The 18,861-nt window shown below is 49.0% G+C and overlaps 1 protein-coding gene across 1 annotated transcript in view; it reads right to left on the bottom strand.

The window, feature by feature from the left end:
* plxna4 (plexin A4) overlaps window positions 1-18,861 on the bottom strand; it is a 510,802-nt gene that overhangs the window by 41,511 nt on the left and 450,430 nt on the right. Inside the window, exons 23-26 of the mRNA XM_031815179.1 lie at window positions 11,446-11,512; window positions 10,470-10,616; window positions 8,621-8,780; window positions 2,630-2,733 (exon numbers count right to left, since the gene is read on the bottom strand). Of these exons, the coding sequence (XP_031671039.1) occupies window positions 2,630-2,733; window positions 8,621-8,780; window positions 10,470-10,616; window positions 11,446-11,512 (478 nt within the window). The remainder of the gene's footprint in view (window positions 1-2,629; window positions 2,734-8,620; window positions 8,781-10,469; window positions 10,617-11,445; window positions 11,513-18,861) is intronic.

Genomic DNA, 18,861 nt, shown 5'->3' with positions numbered 1-18,861 from the left:
ACATGTGACATGCAGGTAAAAATTTGGTAAAACTGATTTAAGATTGCCTGCAGTCCCCGGCCACTAGGAGCGCTGCTTCTGGGTGAGCATATTCTTCTTTGCTTATGGCCTTATAGAGTTGGTTGAGAGGGGTCTTAGTGCCAGTTTTGCTTTGTGGTGGTAAATAGACGGCTACGAATAATACAGATAAGAACTCTATGAGGATAGTATGGTCGAAAGCTTATCATAAGGTACTCTACCTCAGGTGAGCAATACCTTGACTTCTTTAATATAAGACATCGCACACCAGCTTTTGTTGACAAAAAGACACACCCCCACCCTTCGTCTTACCAGAGGTAGCTGTTCTGCCGGTGCATGTAAAATCCCGCCAGCTCTATATTGTCCGTTTCTTCGTTCAGCCAAGTCTCAGTGAAACATAAGATGTTACAGTTTTTAATGTCCCATTGGATAATCTTAATAATAGGTCATCCATTTAATTTTCTAACGATTGCACATTAACAAGGAGACTGGAAGGCATTGGGAGTTTACTCGCTTGCCTCTGGCTTCTCAGAATGATCCCCGATCTGCGTCCCCTTTTCCGGCGTCTTTTCTTCATGCAAAAGGCGTGGATCTGGGCCTGTTCCAGTGAAAGCAGGATTTCCTTCTCGTCGGACTCGTTAAAGGAAGAAGTTTCTTCCAGTCCAAGATGAGTAATTGTTTTTCTGATGTCCAGAAGTTATTTTCGGTCATAAGAGATGTAGCAGCAACATACACAATAAGTAAAAAAATAAGTTACACAAAATGCTAATAAAATGTTAAAAATTGCACAATTGGTTGGGAGAATGTAAAACGTCAGTCATGTTCTTCGGTGCCATGTATTAGTCTATTAGTCTATTGGCTGGAGAAATCAACATAGGCCATTTGGAACTGTCAAAGGATGTGCCTGTTCATTCAATAGCTTGGCAGAGGCTTTTAAGCCTGCTAAAACAGGCCTCTCCTTCCTCTTCCCTTTGTCTGCGGCCATCAGACATTATTGAAACGGACTGATACGCGACTCTGAAAAACATTCTGCCTGACTGATCCAACGGCAACATCGGTCCTACGCGTCAACAACCTAAACCAACATGATCGGACACAACACGTGTGCAATACTGTCAGGTTGCGTGCGTAGACATCTTGTGAAGCCTCTAGTCTCTTTGGCACTGTTACTCTTGTAATACTCGTTTAGGTGCTTTCCTACCGTCAACTCTGACTTGCAGAGTTCTAATCAAAGTCTGATTTTTAATGAGTTTCTGTTTCCTTCAGTGTTTGGGGGGAAATACATGTGGTAGTGGATAAAGGTGCTGTCTGTCTGTGGAATGGCGGCGTTTGGAAACAGAGACAACAAAGAGAGCGGCTGATGACTCCTGAACTCCGAAGGCTGGAGGAGCGAGGGAGGAGGGAGGCAGGAGATATGGTGAGGCAGGCGGTATAGATAGAATCAGTTAAACAAATAAACAAACTCAAAACACAAATCTCCCTCCGGCTCCGTCTGATGAGATCAGGAGGTCTATTTGAGAAAAGAGCCGTGAGTGGTGTGTGTGTGTGTTTTGCAAAGAGACCTTTACAGGGTAATCTATTTGATGAAACATTTATGAGGTTGAGCCAGCATTTTGACTGGCTGATTAGCTGCAAAAGTTTACCTGGAAATGGAATGACACTCAGGTGGAGTGAGTTTACCTGTGAGTGAGTGTGCAATATGAATTTATCTAGTGTACCGTCTACATTATGGTAGTACCTGGAAGTCAATCATCTCAAACATGTATTTACCTGGAAGTGGATACTCTAATAGTTAGAGCCTAATCTGGACCATCAGTTTACCTCAAACTGAACTCTATGTAGCATAATATTTACATGGAAACATGGTGCACCACACTGTATTATACACTATGAGAGGGAATAGTTCAGTTTTGATATTGCAAATATACACTGGAGGGGAAAACAAACTACAGTTCATTCCAATCATCCATTTTGCTTGTCTCAGACAGGCTTTGTTGGTACACTAGCAAATCACCAGTCCCTTCTGTACAGCTTATTGGGAGTTATGTTCAATCTTCTCCATTACGGATCAGTGTACCCTATAGAAATACAATGAATTATACTTCTACCCTCTCTGTCCTGAGTGAACATGGGTATGACTCCACCTCTAGATATGCATGTCCCTTGTAGTATAGATATGTGTGTTCTAGATAGTAATGCGTGTACCTGGTCGTATAGATATTTGTGTTCTAGATAATGATGCGTGTACCTGGTCGTATAGATATTTGTGTTCTAGATAGTGATGTGTGAACCTGGTCGTATAGATATGTGTGTTCTAGATAGTGATGCGTGTACCTGGTCATATAGATATGTGTGTTCTAGATAGTGATGCGTGTACCTGGTTGTATAGATGTGTGTGTTCTAGATAGTGATGCATGTAACTGGCCATAAGTTAGAATGTAGATATGCAAAAAAATATATATATACACATATATATATATATATATATATATACACACACACACACACACACCTTTATTTAACTGGGCAAGTCAGTTAATAACATATTCAATGATTTTCAATGATGGCCTTGGAACAGTGGGTTAACTGTTCTAGATAGTGATGCGTGTACCTGGTAGTGAGCAAGCATGTTGAGTCTCTTCCAGTCGCTCTCAATCTTGGTAGAGAGGTCTTCGTCCATCAGGATCGTACGCTGACCTCTGCCCTGGCGCCACTCTGTGAGGGGGCAAAGGTAAAGACAGGTTAGGGCACTACAGGGAGAAAGAGAGATTTATATCCAGCCTGCACAGAATGACCTTTTCCACAAGATGCAGTGATCATTATCACATAGTGAATCCATGTCACACTCTCTTTTTGTACACTCCTTTGATGTCACACACGCAGGTTGGCATTTATTGTCATGAATCTTTCCCTGGTGGCAGCTCTGTAGAGTGGTCACTGACTGGCACAGCCACAAAGTCATCAAATCTGATTTTAACCCTATTTTTACAATATAGCCAGTTTTGACTTTCTAGATGGCCCGTGTAGTGAAGAATTGCTCATTTCTGCCTCCAGGGCAAGATTCATGACAGTGAATGTCAACCTGCGTCACATCCACACTGGTTCTGCAGGAGCCATGTATGTCTGGACGGTGGGAAGAGAAGGGGAGTGGCTACAGTGAAACAGATCTGGAGTTCCTGGAATCCTTCCTTTGAGGCCAGCATGAGATTCCCAGGCCACAAAGTAGCAATACCGAGAAGTAGAACGAGTGTGACAACGAGTGTTAGTAGCAAGAGAGAACGAGAGGGAGGACAAGAAGAAAGAGGGAAAAGAAAGGAAGGAAAATTAATCACCCACTCTGCTCTTTGATAGAGAGCGGATCGGGGGCCTTCGCTGGGCCCTCTCGATCGATGGATGTGATTACCACTGCTAGCCAAGGTCCCTACTTCCTCTTTCATCTGTGGCGGGCCCCTGGCCCCCACGCTGAGTGCTCTCCACCATCGACCAGCGCTAAACCCCTGCTGAACTGTCTCTTATTGTCATTTCTGGGAACTAGCTAGGGCAGGAGAAACCACACCACCGCTACCCCATTCAGCTGGACTTTCAGTCTCAGCTAGAAATACCACACCATTGCACCCTCAGGAGATACCCCACCAAAGCATCCTAAAGAGTAATCCAACAGCACCCTTCAAGAGAAACCACACCACCACACATACTCGAGATACAACACCACCTCCAACAGATACGCCACCCCAAAGACATACGAAATAGCCCACCACCCTCACCACTGTAGAGAAACCCCACCACTATAGTCCCTCACATTATAATGAAAATAAAATATATTGTGGAAAACAAACAAGGAGGTGATATTCTTTTGTTTGCCGCATTTGAGTTTATATAAGAATGTGTCACTGTGTCGGTGTTGTTCCCGCCTGGCGTCGGTCACTGTCATCTCCTATTCCAATCACAAATAGACCAACAAAGCAGCAATCACAGGGCAGATGATGAAACACGTCCTAGGAGGGGTGCGGAGAACAACTTTGGCATCAGAAATCTCCAGGAAACACAAAGCCTCCTATTGTTTTCTCTCTGTACTGTACATCTTTCCATCAACATGCAAATGACCTGAGTCTCCAGTTGGGCCAGAGTAAACAAACCAAAGGAAGAGGAGAGAGGGAATTGGAAAAAAGGAGAGGAAAGAAAGGATGAATTTGGAGAAAAACAGGGTAAGATGAGATTGCCCCTGTATCCCAATTCTCCCAGGTCTCTCTGTGTGGAGCCCAGTGTTGTAGATAAAGGCTTTGGGGAGTGGAGGGATTCTAGAACATCGCAGCTCCTACAGTGAAGGTTAAGGTTATTGAGGTAGTGTTGTCATACTGCAGAGGGGGAAGTAGTGAAGGTTGTTGAGGTAGTGTTGTCATACTGCAGAGGGGGAAGTAGTGAAGGTTATTGAGGTAGTGTTGTCATACTGCAGAGGTGGAAATAATGAAGGTTATTGAGGTAGTGTTGTCATACTGCAGAGGGGGAAGTAGTGAAGGTTATTGAGGTAATGTTGTCATACTGCAGAGGTGGAAATAGTGAAGGTTATTGAGGTAGTGTTGTCATACTGCAGAGGGGGAAGTAGTGAAGGTTATTGAGGTAGTGTTGTCATACTGCAGAGGGGGAAGTAGTGAAGGTTATTGAGGTAGTGTTGTCATACTGCAGAGGGGGAAGTAGTGAAGGTTATTGAGGTAGTGTTGTCATACTGTAGAGGGGGAAGTAGTGAAGGTTATTGAGGTAGTGTTGTCATACTGCAGATGGGGAAGAAGTGAAGGTTATTGAGGTAGTGTTGTCATACTGCAGAGGGGGAAGTAGTGAAGGTTATTGAGGTAGTGTTGTCATACTGCAGAGGGGGAAGAAGTGAAGGTTATTGAGGTAGTGTTGTCATTATGCAGAGGGGGAAGTAGTGAAGGTTATTGAGGTAGTGTTGTCATACTGCAGAGGGGGAGGAAGTGAAGGTTATTGAGGTAGTGTTGTCATAATGCAGAGGGGGAGGTAGTGAAGGTTATTGAGGTAGTGTTGTCATACTGCAGAGGGGGTAGTAGTGAATGTTATTGAGGTAGTGTTGTGAGCCTGCAGAGGGGGAAGTAGTGAAGGTTATTATACTACCCACCACTGCGACTTGTATGCTCTAGTCGGCTGGCCCTCGCTACATATTCGTCGCCAGACCCACTGGCTCCAGGTCATCTACAAGTCTATGCTAGGTAAAGCTCCGCCTTATCTCAGCTCACTGGTCACGATGGCAACACCCATCCGTAGCACGCGCTCCAGCAGGTGTATCTCACTGATCATCCCTAAAGCCAACACCTCATTTGGCCGCCTTTCGTTCCAGTACTCTGCTGCCTGTGACTGGAACGAATTGCAAAAATCGCTGAAGTTGGAGACTTTTATCTCCCTCACCAACTTCAAACATCAGCTATCTGAGCAGCTAACCGATCGCTGCAGCTGTACATAGTCTATTGGTAAATAGCCCACCCTTTTCACCTACCTCATCCCCGTACTGTTTTTATTTATTTACTTTTCTGCTCTTCTGCACACCAATATCTCTACCTGTACATGACCATCTGATCTTTTATCACTCCAGTGTTAATCTGCAAAATTGTAATTATTTGCCTACCTCCTCATGCCTTTTGCACACATTGTATATAGACCCCCCCTTCGTTTTCTACTGTGTTATTGACTTGTTAATTGTTTACTCCATGTGTAACTCTTTGTTGTATGCTCACACTGCTATGCTTTATCTTGGCCAGGTCGCAGTTGCAAATGAGAACTTGTTCTCAACTAGCCTACCTGGTTAAATAAAGGTGTTCTCAACTAGCCTACCTGGTTAAATAAAGGTGTTCTCAACTAGCCTACCTGGTTAAATAAAGGTGAAATAAAAAAATAAAAAAATAAAAAAATAAATTGAGGTAGTGTTGTGAGACTGCAGAGGGGGAACCAGTGAAGGTTGTTGAGGTAGTGTTGTGAGACTGCAGAGGGGGAACCAGTGAAGGTTGTTGAGGTAGTGTTGTGAGACTGCAGAGGGGGAACCAGTGAAGGTTGTTGAGGTAGTGTTGTTATACTGCAGAGGGGGAACCAGTGAAGGTTGTTGAGGTAGTGTTGTTATACTGCAGAGGGGGAACCAGTGAAGGTTGTTGAGGTAGTGTTGTGAGACTGCAGAGGGGGAACCAGTGAAGGTTGTTGAGGTAGTGTTGTTATACTGCAGAGGGGGAAGCAGCACACACATGTACTTGCATACGCATATACATACACACACACAATTCACTCCCCCCACCCTCACACACGTACCTATACCTCCCCACACACACAAAGCAGGTCTTGCTTGGATTGGTTCTCACGCCCTGTCCCCTCCTATCGTGCCTCCCTCAGGGGGACCCGGCATGGGGAATTAAAAACAATATCTGGGACAAAAAAACTCTTGTCAAATTTGTTTTCAGGAGAGCCTGCAAGATGGAAACTGAGGATTGTCAATATGGGGGAGAAGGTTGTGGGAAGAGTTTGTCCGGACTACGGAGGCCCGTTGATCTGTTAGTGGAATCATGCAGAGATGCTTCCTCTCCCTCTGAGTGGACCGTTCCATTCTGTGTAATATCCTTCTACCTATTGTCTTTTATACAAGACATAAATGACACCGCTTCCCTCCTAAACTACTTCATGTAGTAACAATGCCCCCCAGACGCAGTGACGACACGCAGTGAGTTCCCCCTCAGACTAAATGTCCAATTCTCTATAATAATAATAAACAATAAGACAACACACTGCCCGGTGGGCGCCATGAAACAATTTCGCAATGGAGCGCTCGCCAAAAACCTAAACCAATCTCTTCACTTATCAGAGAGACATTCCCCCATCACAGCTCCGTATGCCATTATAAATATACTATTACTAAGAAAACACAGGGCCACACACACACACACACACACACACACCATCCTGATGTGTGAATCCATAAAAAGGCTGGCCACTCACCATCTACCTAGAAAGACCTGACGAAATTGATGGAATACAATCAGGAAATAAAACACACACACACTTATGCATGATAGGCCGTGCAGCCGGAAGATGTAGTGCCAGGATGTTGTATTGTGGGACTGAGAGACTTATGTCTTCGTATAGCAGAATGGGATTGTGACCTGTGCTCCCTCTCCGGCCTCTAGGTCACCAGGCTGCTTGTTACGGCGCACACCTGTCACCATCGTTACGTGCACCTGCGCGTCATCAGACTCACCTGGACTCAATCACTTCCCTGATTACCTTCCCTATATATGTCACTCCCTTTGGTTCCTTCCCTATATATGTCACTCCCTTTGGTTCCTTCCCTATATATGTCACTCCCTTTGGTTCCTTCCCCAGGCATCATTGTTTCTGTTCCAGTTTCATGTCTGTGTTGTTCGTGTTTTCTTGTTTTGTATTATGTTACATGTATTTTTTTAGACACACACTCCCTGAACTTGCTTCCCGACTCTCAGCTCACTCGTTACAGGGACGTACAGGGGGAGCAGGTCACCACTCCTCACTACTACAAACAGAGACAATTAGTCACCTTATAACACCATTAGGAAATAACCTTGGTGAAGAAAATGACAACCCAGTCTACTGAGAACAGGAAGTAAGAAAGAATGAGAGAAGAAGAGAAAGCTGGTGAAAGAAAAGAAGGCCGATCTCTTCGAAAGTTTCACAGAAAAAAAATCTAAGATTGAGGAGGTTTGGGGATCTGAGAGCCTCTCCATTGATTACTTGATCAATCATGTGAGTCAGAGTGTGGTCAACAGGGCTGGATCGATGGGGAGTCGGAGAGGCAAGAGAACAATCACACAGCACCAGACATAGGAGCCAGAGAGAGGTCTGCTGGACTCAACTCTCCTGAGATCTATGGAGGGAGGCTGGTGTTGAGTCTCTCTGAACACTACTGTAATTTGAAGAAGTCTTGAGAATCAATGGGTGTAGATCACAGGTGTCAAACTCATTCCACGGAGGGCCGAGTGGCTGCGAGTTTCTCGCTCCTCCCTTGTACCGGATTGATGAATTAAGGTCACTAATTAGTAAGGAACTCCCCTCACCTGGTTGTCTAAGACGTAATTGAAAGGAGAAATCAAAAAGCAGCAGACACTAAGCCCTCTGTGGAATGAGTTTAACATCCCTGGTGTGGAGGAACACGAGAACTCTCACAATGGCCTCCACATGTTCAATAACTGAAGACTCATCAACACCGATTTGTCCACGTGATGGAAAAATAACTCAATGTAACTCCCCCAAAAAATACTCAAAATAACTCAATGTCAATTAAAAACAAAAAACACAATATATATTTGCAATAATAATTCCAGGTGTTAACCTTTTCAACTTCAGGGAACATTTTCTCCATTTGTATCCGTATATGGTTGCTGTTTTGTACCCGTATATGGTTGCTGTTTTGTACCCGTATATGGTTGCTGTTTTGTACCCGTATATGGTTGCTGTAGAAAAAGGGGCTCATTGACTGATCAGACTTGTATTCACCCGAACAGATTTCCAATAAGAAATGTTTTCGTTTTCCATTGCATAACATTTAGCTACAGAGTGCCCTAATGAACGGGGATCCTACCTAGATCCATGTCAGAGGCCTTCTGTCGGTGGGAGTGGGGAACGTTCTTGTATATGGCGTCCAGGATCTTTTCCTTCACCTGGCTGATGGAGTCACAGTTCAACACCTTCACCTGGATCTCAGGGCTCTTCTCATTGTCCGGGTGGATGCAGTTCACCACCTGTAGAGAACAGGGACAAGACCTGGAGTTATATGCCTGCTATTACAACAGGAGTACAGTTCACCACCTATAGAGAACAGGGACAAGACCTGGAGTTATACGCCTGCTATTACAACAGGAGTACAGTTCACCACCTGTAGAGAACAGGGACAAGACCTGGAGTTATACGCCTGCTATTACAACAGGAGTACAGTTCACCACCTGTAGAGAACAGGGACAAGACCTGGAGTTATACGCCTGCTATTACAACAGGAGTACAGTTCACCACCTGTAGAGAACAGGGACAAGACCTGGAGTTATACGCCTGCTATTACAACAGGAGTACAGTTCACCACCTGTAGAGAACAGGGACAAGACCTGGAGTTATACGCCTGCTATTACAACAGGAGTACAGTTCACCACCTGTAGAGAACAGGGACAAGACCTGGAGTTATACGCCTGCTATTACAACAGGAGTACAGTTCACCACCTGTAGAGAACAGGGACAAGACCTGGAGTTATACGCCTGCTATTACAACAGGAGTACAGTTCACCACCTGTAGGGAACAGGGACAGGTAGATTTTCTATAGAATAGAGAACCACATCAGGAGTTGATGGGATTCAGGTGTGCTGTGTCTCGGCTGATAATTATATTGGAGATGGAGACACATTCTGTGGGATGACAATAATTCAACTATGGCGTGGTCGTTGGATATCAGGTTTGAAAGAGGCCATTCTGTATCTGTCAAGTCTGGTGAAAGTCTTTCCTGTAATAGAAATGGGTATTCAGAGAAACTGGCCTCCCAGGGGGGGCCAGTCTGACATGGCTACCTTGGGTCGATGAGTGGTTAACAAGCTAATTATTATCGCACGGTTATTATCATTCACAGTGAATACATCAGCCATCATCATCAGCATCATCATCATCATCTACGCAATTGAGGCTCTCGCCAGATGTAATTACATGGTCCAAGGGAAAGAAGGAGGACATTTACATAAGAAAGAGAAAATAAAATACTTCATGGTCCCATGCTGTTCCCAGTACAATTCTATACCTCTATCGTTGAGCAGATAATTACATGTTGTAAAAGGGCCACTCCATCATCAATCCTTCTAGATTGATTGAGACAGAGATACTGTTTCTCACGGCCAACTCTAATAACTCTATTGCTCTCCAGGCTATCTGAGCCACACTGTGTGTTTCCTGGGAAGGGTTTGATTTGTCTTACAGAGACATTGAGGTAGTAACAAACTGCCTGGCTGGGTGTCTTGTCTTCCCTCAGTCAGCTCAGGTCACAGTGGTGGAGGAGAGGAATGAAGGTGATCAGAGAGTAGAACAGAAAGAGAGACCAGAGAAACAACCGGTCTTCCTGGCCTCCTCCCCCCTCTTCCTCGCCCCCCCCCCTCCCTGATCTCTAATACACTCCCTCCTTTAACCTGCCTCCTCCCCCCTCTTCCCTTCCTCCTCCCCCCTCTTCCTCGCCTCCTCCCCCCTGTTCCTCGCCTCCCCCCCCCCCCCCCCCTTCCTCACCTCCTCCCTCTATCAGCTCCGGTCTCTAAAAGAAAGTGAGGTCAGTGAGCCCTCTTCCAGTCAGGCGGGAAAGGAGGCGGGTGGCTGGGTGTTACCATGTCCAAAACCCCTTCCTTCCCCTCCCCACCCCACAAAATGCAGTTCCTACCCCAGCCCAGTTCCTACCCCAGACCCTTACCAGCATCTTGTAGTCGATTTGCTGTCTGATGAGCTTATCCTCGCTGAGCGAGTAGCGCGCCTCGCCAGTGATGGAGTCTATAGGCCCCTTTTCCATCTGCTGCTTGATGGCACAGAAGAGGGAGAAGAGGGGCTCGCCAGCACACTCCTGTGTAGAGAGGGATGGTGAGAGACAGACAGACATACAGAGAGAGAGAGAGAGAGAGAGAGAGAGAGACCGAGACAGAGAGAGAGAGACCGAGACAGAGAGAGACAGACAGACAGACAGACAGAAAGAGGCAGACAGAGAGAGGCAGACAGACAGACAGACAGACAGACAGACAGACAGACAGACAGACAGACAGACAGACAGACAGACAGACAGACAGACAGACAGACAGACAGAGAGAGACAGACAAACAGAGAGAGAGAGAGAGACAGAGACAGAGAGAGACAGACAAACAGAGAGAGAGAGAGAGACAGACTGAGACAGAGAGAGACAGACAGACAAACAGAGAGAGAGAGAGACAGAGAGAGACATTGGTGTCAAAAATATAACCTTAACCCTAAATTTAACCATAGCTCCTAACCCTAACACGAACCCGATTTCATAATCCTAAACCTAATTGTAATGCCATTTCATAACCCTAAACCTAATTCTAATGCCAATACTAATTCTAACCTTAACCCTTAACCCCTCGAAACAGCATTTTACCCTGTGGCGTCTAACAAAATGTCCCCAGTTGGTTATATTTTAGTTTTTTTACTATTCTTGTGGGGACTATTCTTGTGGGGACACGTCCACACACAAACAAACAAACAAACACACGCACACATACACAGACACACACATGGACAAACGCCCACAGACAGACACACACACACACACACACACAGACACGTTACCATATTACACACTCTCACAGACATGAAGCTAGAGGAGCTGAATGGGTGAGCAAAGCAGAATGTATCAGAGTGAAGTGTATGCAGACATTGACCTTTAGGAACTTGTATAGCAGGAAGGTGAACCAGTTGGTCAGCATTTTCTCTGCCACAGACTCCGTCCTGAAATCAACAGAGACATTCCATCAACATACCATCCCTCACAACCATCACAAATACTCAATATGATCATCAAATTCCCCACAAAACCAGGACTGTCGTAATGAATAGGGGCTTTTGTTACACAAACATCATTGCAAAAACATTTTTGGCTCTCACTTCTAAAGGCCCCCAATCTTCCTGCCGATGCCTTTTATATTCAGGCACGCCAAGGGCACCTAAGCTACGCTGGGGTCTTAATAGAAGAGAAAGCAATTAAAACCTTAATTTGATCCCATTGGGATTGATGTCATTAGAAGGGCCTGTAATAATACTGGCCTCATTATTAACCTCTCCCTCCTTAGCCCATTCACACCCACTGTCTGGGACGACACAGCACATCACATTACAATAGAAAGTGAATGCACACATCCATCGCCCTGCTCTCTTTCTCTCTCTGTTATGTCCGGTCTCTCGTGCCAGTGGGCGCTCCGCTGGCGTGACTAATCGGGGCACCGTTCACTGGGCTACCACAGGCGGCCATACCGTGTGAATGGATAATATTCATGTGCACAATAACAAACAGCAGGGTCTGAAAGGCGAGAGGCGGGGATCGGATATCCTTTGACACGTCTCTGGCTCCTGTGTGGTGGGTAATCTGCCAAGAACAGCCCCCCCCTCACCCCACCACCACCTCAATGAGGCATGGCCACAGGCATCAATATTTCAGGATTAGGCCATTGTGTGTGTGTGCACGCCCCCTTGCCCCTTGTGTCATTCGGTTGCCACCTGCAGCCTCCCCCTGGCCCCTCCTCTCAGAGCCCTACTGGCCCATCCTCTCAGAGCCCTCCTGGCCCCTCTACTCAGAGCCCTCCTGGCCCCTCCACTCAGAGCCCTCCTGGCCCCTCTACTCAGAGCCCTCCTGGCACCTCTTAGGAGGACCATCGCAATTAGAGATGGAGGATTGTGCCCGCTGTGCCAATAGGCCGGGCCTGGCACCCCCTGCCAACCAGAATTGGCACAACACCTGGATGGGATTAACATCCTGCTCTGCTTGCGCCCGCACTTTTATGTTGGTGCGGCGGCCGAGAGAGTCCTCGGCTCCAGGGGTCAGAGAGGTCACGTTTCATCTTTCCTTTCATGTGTCCCTCACTCTATTCCTCCCCTCCACTCCCTCATTCTCTCTCCCTCCTCCCTCCTCTCCCCACAGACCCTGTCCCCTTACTTATAATCATTCACACTTCCAAATGGTCTCCATGTAGACAAATTCAGCACATCAATCAAAGGGATGAAAAGACAGTGTAAAAGGGAGAGGTGGAGAAGAAAGGAGGAGTCTCAGTAAAAGACAAGAATACCAGAATGACTTGGAGATGGAGGGAGGAGGAGTCTCAGTAAAAGACAAGAATACCAGAATGACTTGGAGATGGAGGGAGGGAGGAGTCTCAGTAAAAGACAAGAATACCAGAATGACTTGGAGATGGAGGGAGGGAGGAGTCTCAGTAAAAGACAAGAATACCAGAATGACTTGGAGAGGGAGGGAGGAGGAGTCTCAGTAAAAGACAAGAATACCAGAATGACTTGGAGAGGGAGGGAGGAGGAGTCTCAGTAAAAGACAAGAATACCAGAATGACTTGGAGATGGAGGGAGGAGGGGTCTCAGTAAAAGACAAGAATACCAGAATGACTTGGAGAGGGAGGGAGGAGGAGTCTCAGTAAAAGACAAGAATACCAGAATGACTTGGAGATGGAGGGAGGAGGAGTCCCAGTAAAATGGAAGAATAACAGAATAACTTGAGTCTTTATCCTCCTCTTTCAGCTCCTGCGTTTTCTCCTATTTTTGTTATTTTGTGTGTGTGTGTGTTCTTAAAGAATGTGTTCAGAAAGGTGTGTGTAACTGTGTGTGTTTGTGTTTTTTGGGGGGCAGTGCGAGCCAGGCCCTCCAGTAATGATCTGTTTTGGCACGGCCCCACAGGGAGTCCAAATGGCCATCCTCTATCCAAGCCCTGCCTATAGGGAAGATGGGATGAAAGGCTGCTGTACCTAACATGTCCACAACGGTCCAACAACCTCCTCAACCTCCTCAACCTCCTCAGCCTCCTCAGCCTCCTCAGCCTCCTCAACCTCCTCAACCTCCTCAACCTCCTCAACCTCCTCAGCCTCCTCAACCTCCTCAACCTCCTCAGCCTCCTCAGCCTCCTCAACCTCCTCAACCTCCTCAGCCTCCTCAGCCTCCTCAACCTCCTCAACCTCCTCAGCCTCCTCAGCCTCCTCAGCCTCCTCAGCCTCCTCAGCCTCCTCAACCTCCTCACCTCCTCAGCCTCCTCAGCCTCCTCAGCCTCCTCTCGACTGCCACATCTCTAGAACGTATCAGTAACGTTACTGATACGTTAACATGGCTGTAATGCTCTGTGATATTGCATGTTGGCATGAAGTAGTGTGCCTGCTTGGCACCCAGTCAACCAAGTCAACTTGTTGGTACTTTGTTTCCCCTGGTTACAGAGCAGTCGTTTTGCCTCTGCACGTGAGATGGGAACCAGAGAATTCCTGGATTGCAGATTCGGTGGGACGCATTAGTATGTCGTGCAGAGCGACGCTCTATAAAACGGAGGCTTAACGCTCAATGTATCTTCACAGCTCTCCCACTCATCCCACAGACATTTCTTTACAGGCATCTGGCATCGCACTGATCATGATAATCTAAACCATGGGTGCTGAAACAACAGATGTGGCTTACAAACAGAGTTTTGACAGCAGAGGTCATTAATGAGGGTTCTGTAGACCATATCGTCCTAGGGTGTTATTGATTGTGATAGATAAGCTCTTAAAATCAATAAGATGTTAAAGGACAGGATTCTCAGTGACGTTTTTCACTCTACCCTCCTCTGGGCCAAGTGGGGGTCACAAGGCTTTTCTCTGTTAACCAAACACGCAGCTACATTGTAGCTCTGCTGCTAGCCACGCCCCCTTCCTCCAATCCCACGTGTTAAAGCACCACAGCATGAAGTCAAAAATGATTTCAATTTCCCACTCGGGCTCCTGGGGAGAAGATTGTCTGTCTGACGCAGAGCACAGACTGCGTACCCAATGGCACCCTATGTCCTTTATAGAGCACTACTTTTGCACTACTTTTTTCACAACCTCATCCTTGATCAAAAGTAGTGCACTACATAGGGAATAGGGTACAATTTGGGACGTAGAAGCAGTCTCAGTGCTTAGGCTGACGTCTTCTTACTAGCACTACTGAGATAATCCTCACAGTATAATCAGAGGACCTTTAGCTCCTACTGATTATTATCCCCTGTGTGTGTGTGTGTGTGTGTGTGTGTGTGTGTGTGTGTGTGTGTGTGTGTGTGTGTGTGTGTGTGTGTGTGTGTGTGTGGGTGTGTGTGTGCATCAGGAGAGGCAGATGGACGGTTGCTGGTTAAAGGAAATAATAGTAGCCCCGATTTTTAAAATGATATATTATATCATAGATGGATGAAAGAAATCTGAGCCGTGGAAAAGGTTCAGCAGCTATTTCAGTATGCATGAAGAGAGAATGAGAGGGTGTAAGCAGGGGGTGGGGGGGTGGAGGAAGGAGAGGGGGCTGACAGAGGAGGGCGCAGAAATGCGACAGATGGTTGTGGAAGTCTCTCGTTAGTTAGTTTGCCTGGTGGTGTGCTTCAGCTGAGGTTGAGACGGGCAGATGGGGATGTAGAGAAAGGCGGGAGAGGAGAGTGGAGGAGAGGAGAGTGGAGGAGAATGGAGGAGAGGAGAATGGAGGAGAGGAGAGTGGAGGAGAATGGAGGAGAGGAGAATGGAGGAGAGGAGAGTGGAGGAGAATGGAGGAGAGGAGATGGAGAGTGAATGAGAGTGGAGGAGAGTGGAGGAGAGGGGTGGAGAGTGGAGGAGAGGGGTGGAGAGTGGAGGAGAGGGGTGGAGAGGGGAGGAGAGTGGAGGAGAGTGGAGGAGAGGAGTGGAGGAGAGGGGTGGAGAGGGGTGGAGAGTGGAGGAGAGTGGAGGAGGAGTGGAGAGTGGAGTGGAGCAGAATGGAGGAGAGTGGAGGAGAGGGGTGGAGAGTGGAGGAGGAGAGGATAGTGGTGTGGAGGAGAATGGAGGAGAGTGGAGGAGAGGGGTGGAGAGTGGAGGAGAGGGGTGGAGAGTGGAGGAGAGGGGAGGAGAGGAGAGTGGAGGAGAGGGGTGGAGAGTGGAGGAGCGGGGTGGAGAGTGGAGGAGAGTGGAGGAGAGGGGTGGAGAGTGGAGGAGAGGGGTGGAGAGTGGAGGTGAGGGGTGGAGAGTGGAGAGAGGGGAGGAGGGGTGGAGAGTGGAGGAGAGGGGTGGAGAGGGGAGGAGGAGAGGAGAGTGGAGTGGAGGAGAATGGAGGAGAGTGGAGGAGAAGAGGAGGAGAGGAGAGTGGAGGAGGAGAGGAGAGTGGAGTGGAGGAGAATGGAGGAGAGTGGAGGAGAGGGGTGGAGAGTGGAGGAGAGGGGTGGAGAGTGGAGGAGAGGGGAGGAGAGTGGAGGAGAGGGGTGGAGAGTGGAGGAGAGGGGAGAGAGTGGAGGAGAGGGGAGGAGAGTGGAGGTAAGGGGTGGAGAGTGGAGGAGAGGGGAGGAGAGTGGAGGAGAGTGGAGGAGACGGGTGTAGAGTGGAGGAGACGGGTGGAGAGGGGAGGAGAGTGGAGGAGAGGGGTGGAGAGTGGAGGAGAGGAGAGTGGAGGAGAATGGAGGAGAGTGGAGGAGAGGGGTGGAGAGTGGAGGAGGAGAAGAGAGTGGAGTGGAGGAGAATGGAGGAGAGTGGAGGAGAGGGGTAGAGAGTGGAGGAGAGGGGTGGAGAGTGGAGGAGAGGGGAGGAGAGTGGAGGAGAGGGGTGGAGAGTGGAGGAGCGGGGTGGAGAGTGGTGGAGAGTGGAGAGAGGGGTGGAGAGTGGAGGAGAGGGTGGAGAGTGGAGGTGAGGGGTGGAGAGTGGAGGAGAGGGGAGGAGAGGGGTGGAGAGTGAGGAGAGGGGTGGAGAGGGGAGGAGGAGAGGAGAGTGGAGTGGAGGAGAATGGAGGAGAGTGGAGGAGAGGAGGAGGAGAGGAGAGTGGAGGAGGAGAGGAGAGTGGAGTGGAGGAGAATGGAGGAGAGTGGAGGAGAGGGGTGGAGAGTGGAGGAGAGGGGTGGAAGGTGGAGGAGAGTGGAGGAGAGGGGTGGAGAGTGGAGGAGAGGGGAGGAGAGTGGAGGAGAGGGGAGGAGAGTGGAGGAGGGGGAGGAGAGTGGAGGAGAGTGGAGGAGAGGGGAGGAGAGTGGAGGAGAGGGAGGAGACGGGTGGAGTGGAGGAGACGGGTGGAGAGGGGAGGAGAGTGGAGGAGAGGGGTGGAGAGTGGAGGAGAGGAGAGTGGAGGAGAATGGAGGAGAGTGGAGGAGAGGGGTGGAGAGTGGAGGAGGAGAAGAGAGTGGAGTGGAGGAGAATGGAGGAGAGTGGAGGAGAGGGGTAGAGAGTGGAGGAGAGGGGTGGAGAGTGGAGGAGAGGGGAGGAGAGTGGAGGAGAGGGGGAGAGTGGAGAGGAGAGTGGAGGAGAGGGAGGAGAGAGAGTGGAGGAGAGTGGAGAGTGGAGGGAGGAGTGGAGGAGAGGGGAGGAGAGGGGTGGAGAGTGGAGGAGAGGGGTGGAGAGGGGAGGAGGAGAGGAGAGTGGAGTGGAGGAGAATGGAGGAGAGTGGAGGAGAGGGGAGGAGGGAGAGTGGAGAGAGAGAGGTGAGTGGAGTGGAGGAGAGTGGAGGAGAGGGGTGGAGGTGGAGAGAGGGGTGGAGGGGAGGAGGTGGAGGAGGAGAGGGGTGGATGAGTGGGAGGAGGAGGTTGGAGGAAGGAGGAGAGGGAAGGAGAGTGGAGGAGAGGGGGGAAGAGTGGAGGAGAGGGGAGGAGATGGGAAGGGAAGAGGGAGGAGACGGGTTGTTTAGAAGTGGAGGGAGACGGAGTGGGAGAGGGAGGAGGTAGGAGAGTGGAGGAGAGGGCGTGGAGAGTGGGAGGACGAGGAAGAGTGGAGGAGAATTGTAGCGGAGAGTGGAGGAGAGGGTGGAGAGTGGAGGAGGAGAAGAGAGTGGAGTGGAGGAGAATGGAGGAGAGTGGAGGAGAGGGGTAGAGAGTGGAGGAGAGGGGTGGAGAGTGGAGGAGAGGGGAGGAGAGTGGAGGAGAGGGGTGGAGAGTGGAGGAGAGTGGAGGAGAGTGGAGGAGAGGGGAGGAGAGTGGAGGAGAGGGGAGGAGAGTGGAGGAGAGGGGAGGCGACGGGTGGAGAGTGGAGGAGAGGGGTGGAGAGTGGAGGAGAGGGTGGAGGGTGGAGAGTGGAGGAGAGGGGTGGAGAGTGGAGGAGAGTGGAGGAGAGGGGTGGAGAGCGGAGGAGAGGGGTGGAGAGTTTGTCTTGGAAGCGGTGATGGGAAGCTGGTCTGGACACAGTGCCAGAGATGTCCTGCTTATGCACTTTGAGCAGTGATTTAGTAATCAAGTAAAAGGCAAAGAGGGGGAAAGACAGAGAAAAGAGAGAGAAAGAGAGATGGCCTGCGCAGAGGCAGGGGGGAGAGAGAGATGGCAGGCACAGAGGCAGGGGGGGGGGGGGGGGAGATGGCCTGCGCAGAGGCAGGGGAGAGAGAGGGCGGGAGATAGATGGTTAGAGCGAGAGAGAGAGAGAGCGAGAGAGAGAGAGATGGAGAGAGAAATGAGAGAGAGGGAGATTGGGAGGGACACAGAGGGAGGGGAAAGGGAGAGATATATTGAGGGACAGGGGGGGTGTTACTCCGAGCCCAGATTTAGCCTTCCCATCACAGCTGAGTGAGTCTGGGTGTCTCCTCTATTTTGGGCGTGTATCCAGGGCCAAGCAGCAAGTATGTGACTGTGTGTTAGGGCTAGCAGCTAAAGGTTAGCCAGACTGAGGGTGGCCACGTGTGATAGCACAAGCGGCTAAAAGTTAGCCTTCACACTGAGGGTGACTGTGTGTGTTAACAGTTAGCCTCCACACTGAGGGTGACTGTGTGTTAACAGTTAGCCTCCACACTGAGGGTGACTGTATGTGTTAGCGCTAGCAGCTAATAGTTAGCCTCCACACTGAGGTTACTGTGTGTGTTAGCGCTGGCGGTTAACAGTTAGCTCATTACTAAGGGTAGCCCTCTAGTCTGATAGTGTTCCAGCAGCTAGCCCCTCTAGTCTGATAGTGTTCCCGCAGCTAGCCCCTCTAGTCTGACAGTGTTCCAGCAGCTAGCCCCTCTAGTCTGATAGTGTTCCCGCAGCTAGCCCCTCTAGTCTGATAGTGTTCCAGCAGCTAGCCCCTCTAGTCTGACAGTGTTCCAGCAGCTAGCCCTCTAGTCTGATAGTGTTCCAGCAGCTAGCCCGTCTAGTCTGGTAGTGTTCCAGCAGCTAGCCCCTCTAGTCT

Source organism: Oncorhynchus kisutch, unplaced genomic scaffold, assembly GCF_002021735.2.
Source record: "Oncorhynchus kisutch isolate 150728-3 unplaced genomic scaffold, Okis_V2 Okis09a-Okis19a_hom, whole genome shotgun sequence".
NCBI lineage: Eukaryota > Metazoa > Chordata > Actinopteri > Salmoniformes > Salmonidae > Oncorhynchus > Oncorhynchus kisutch.
Note: the sequence above shows the minus strand (reverse complement) of the source record. Positions and strands in the feature narration are given on the sequence as shown.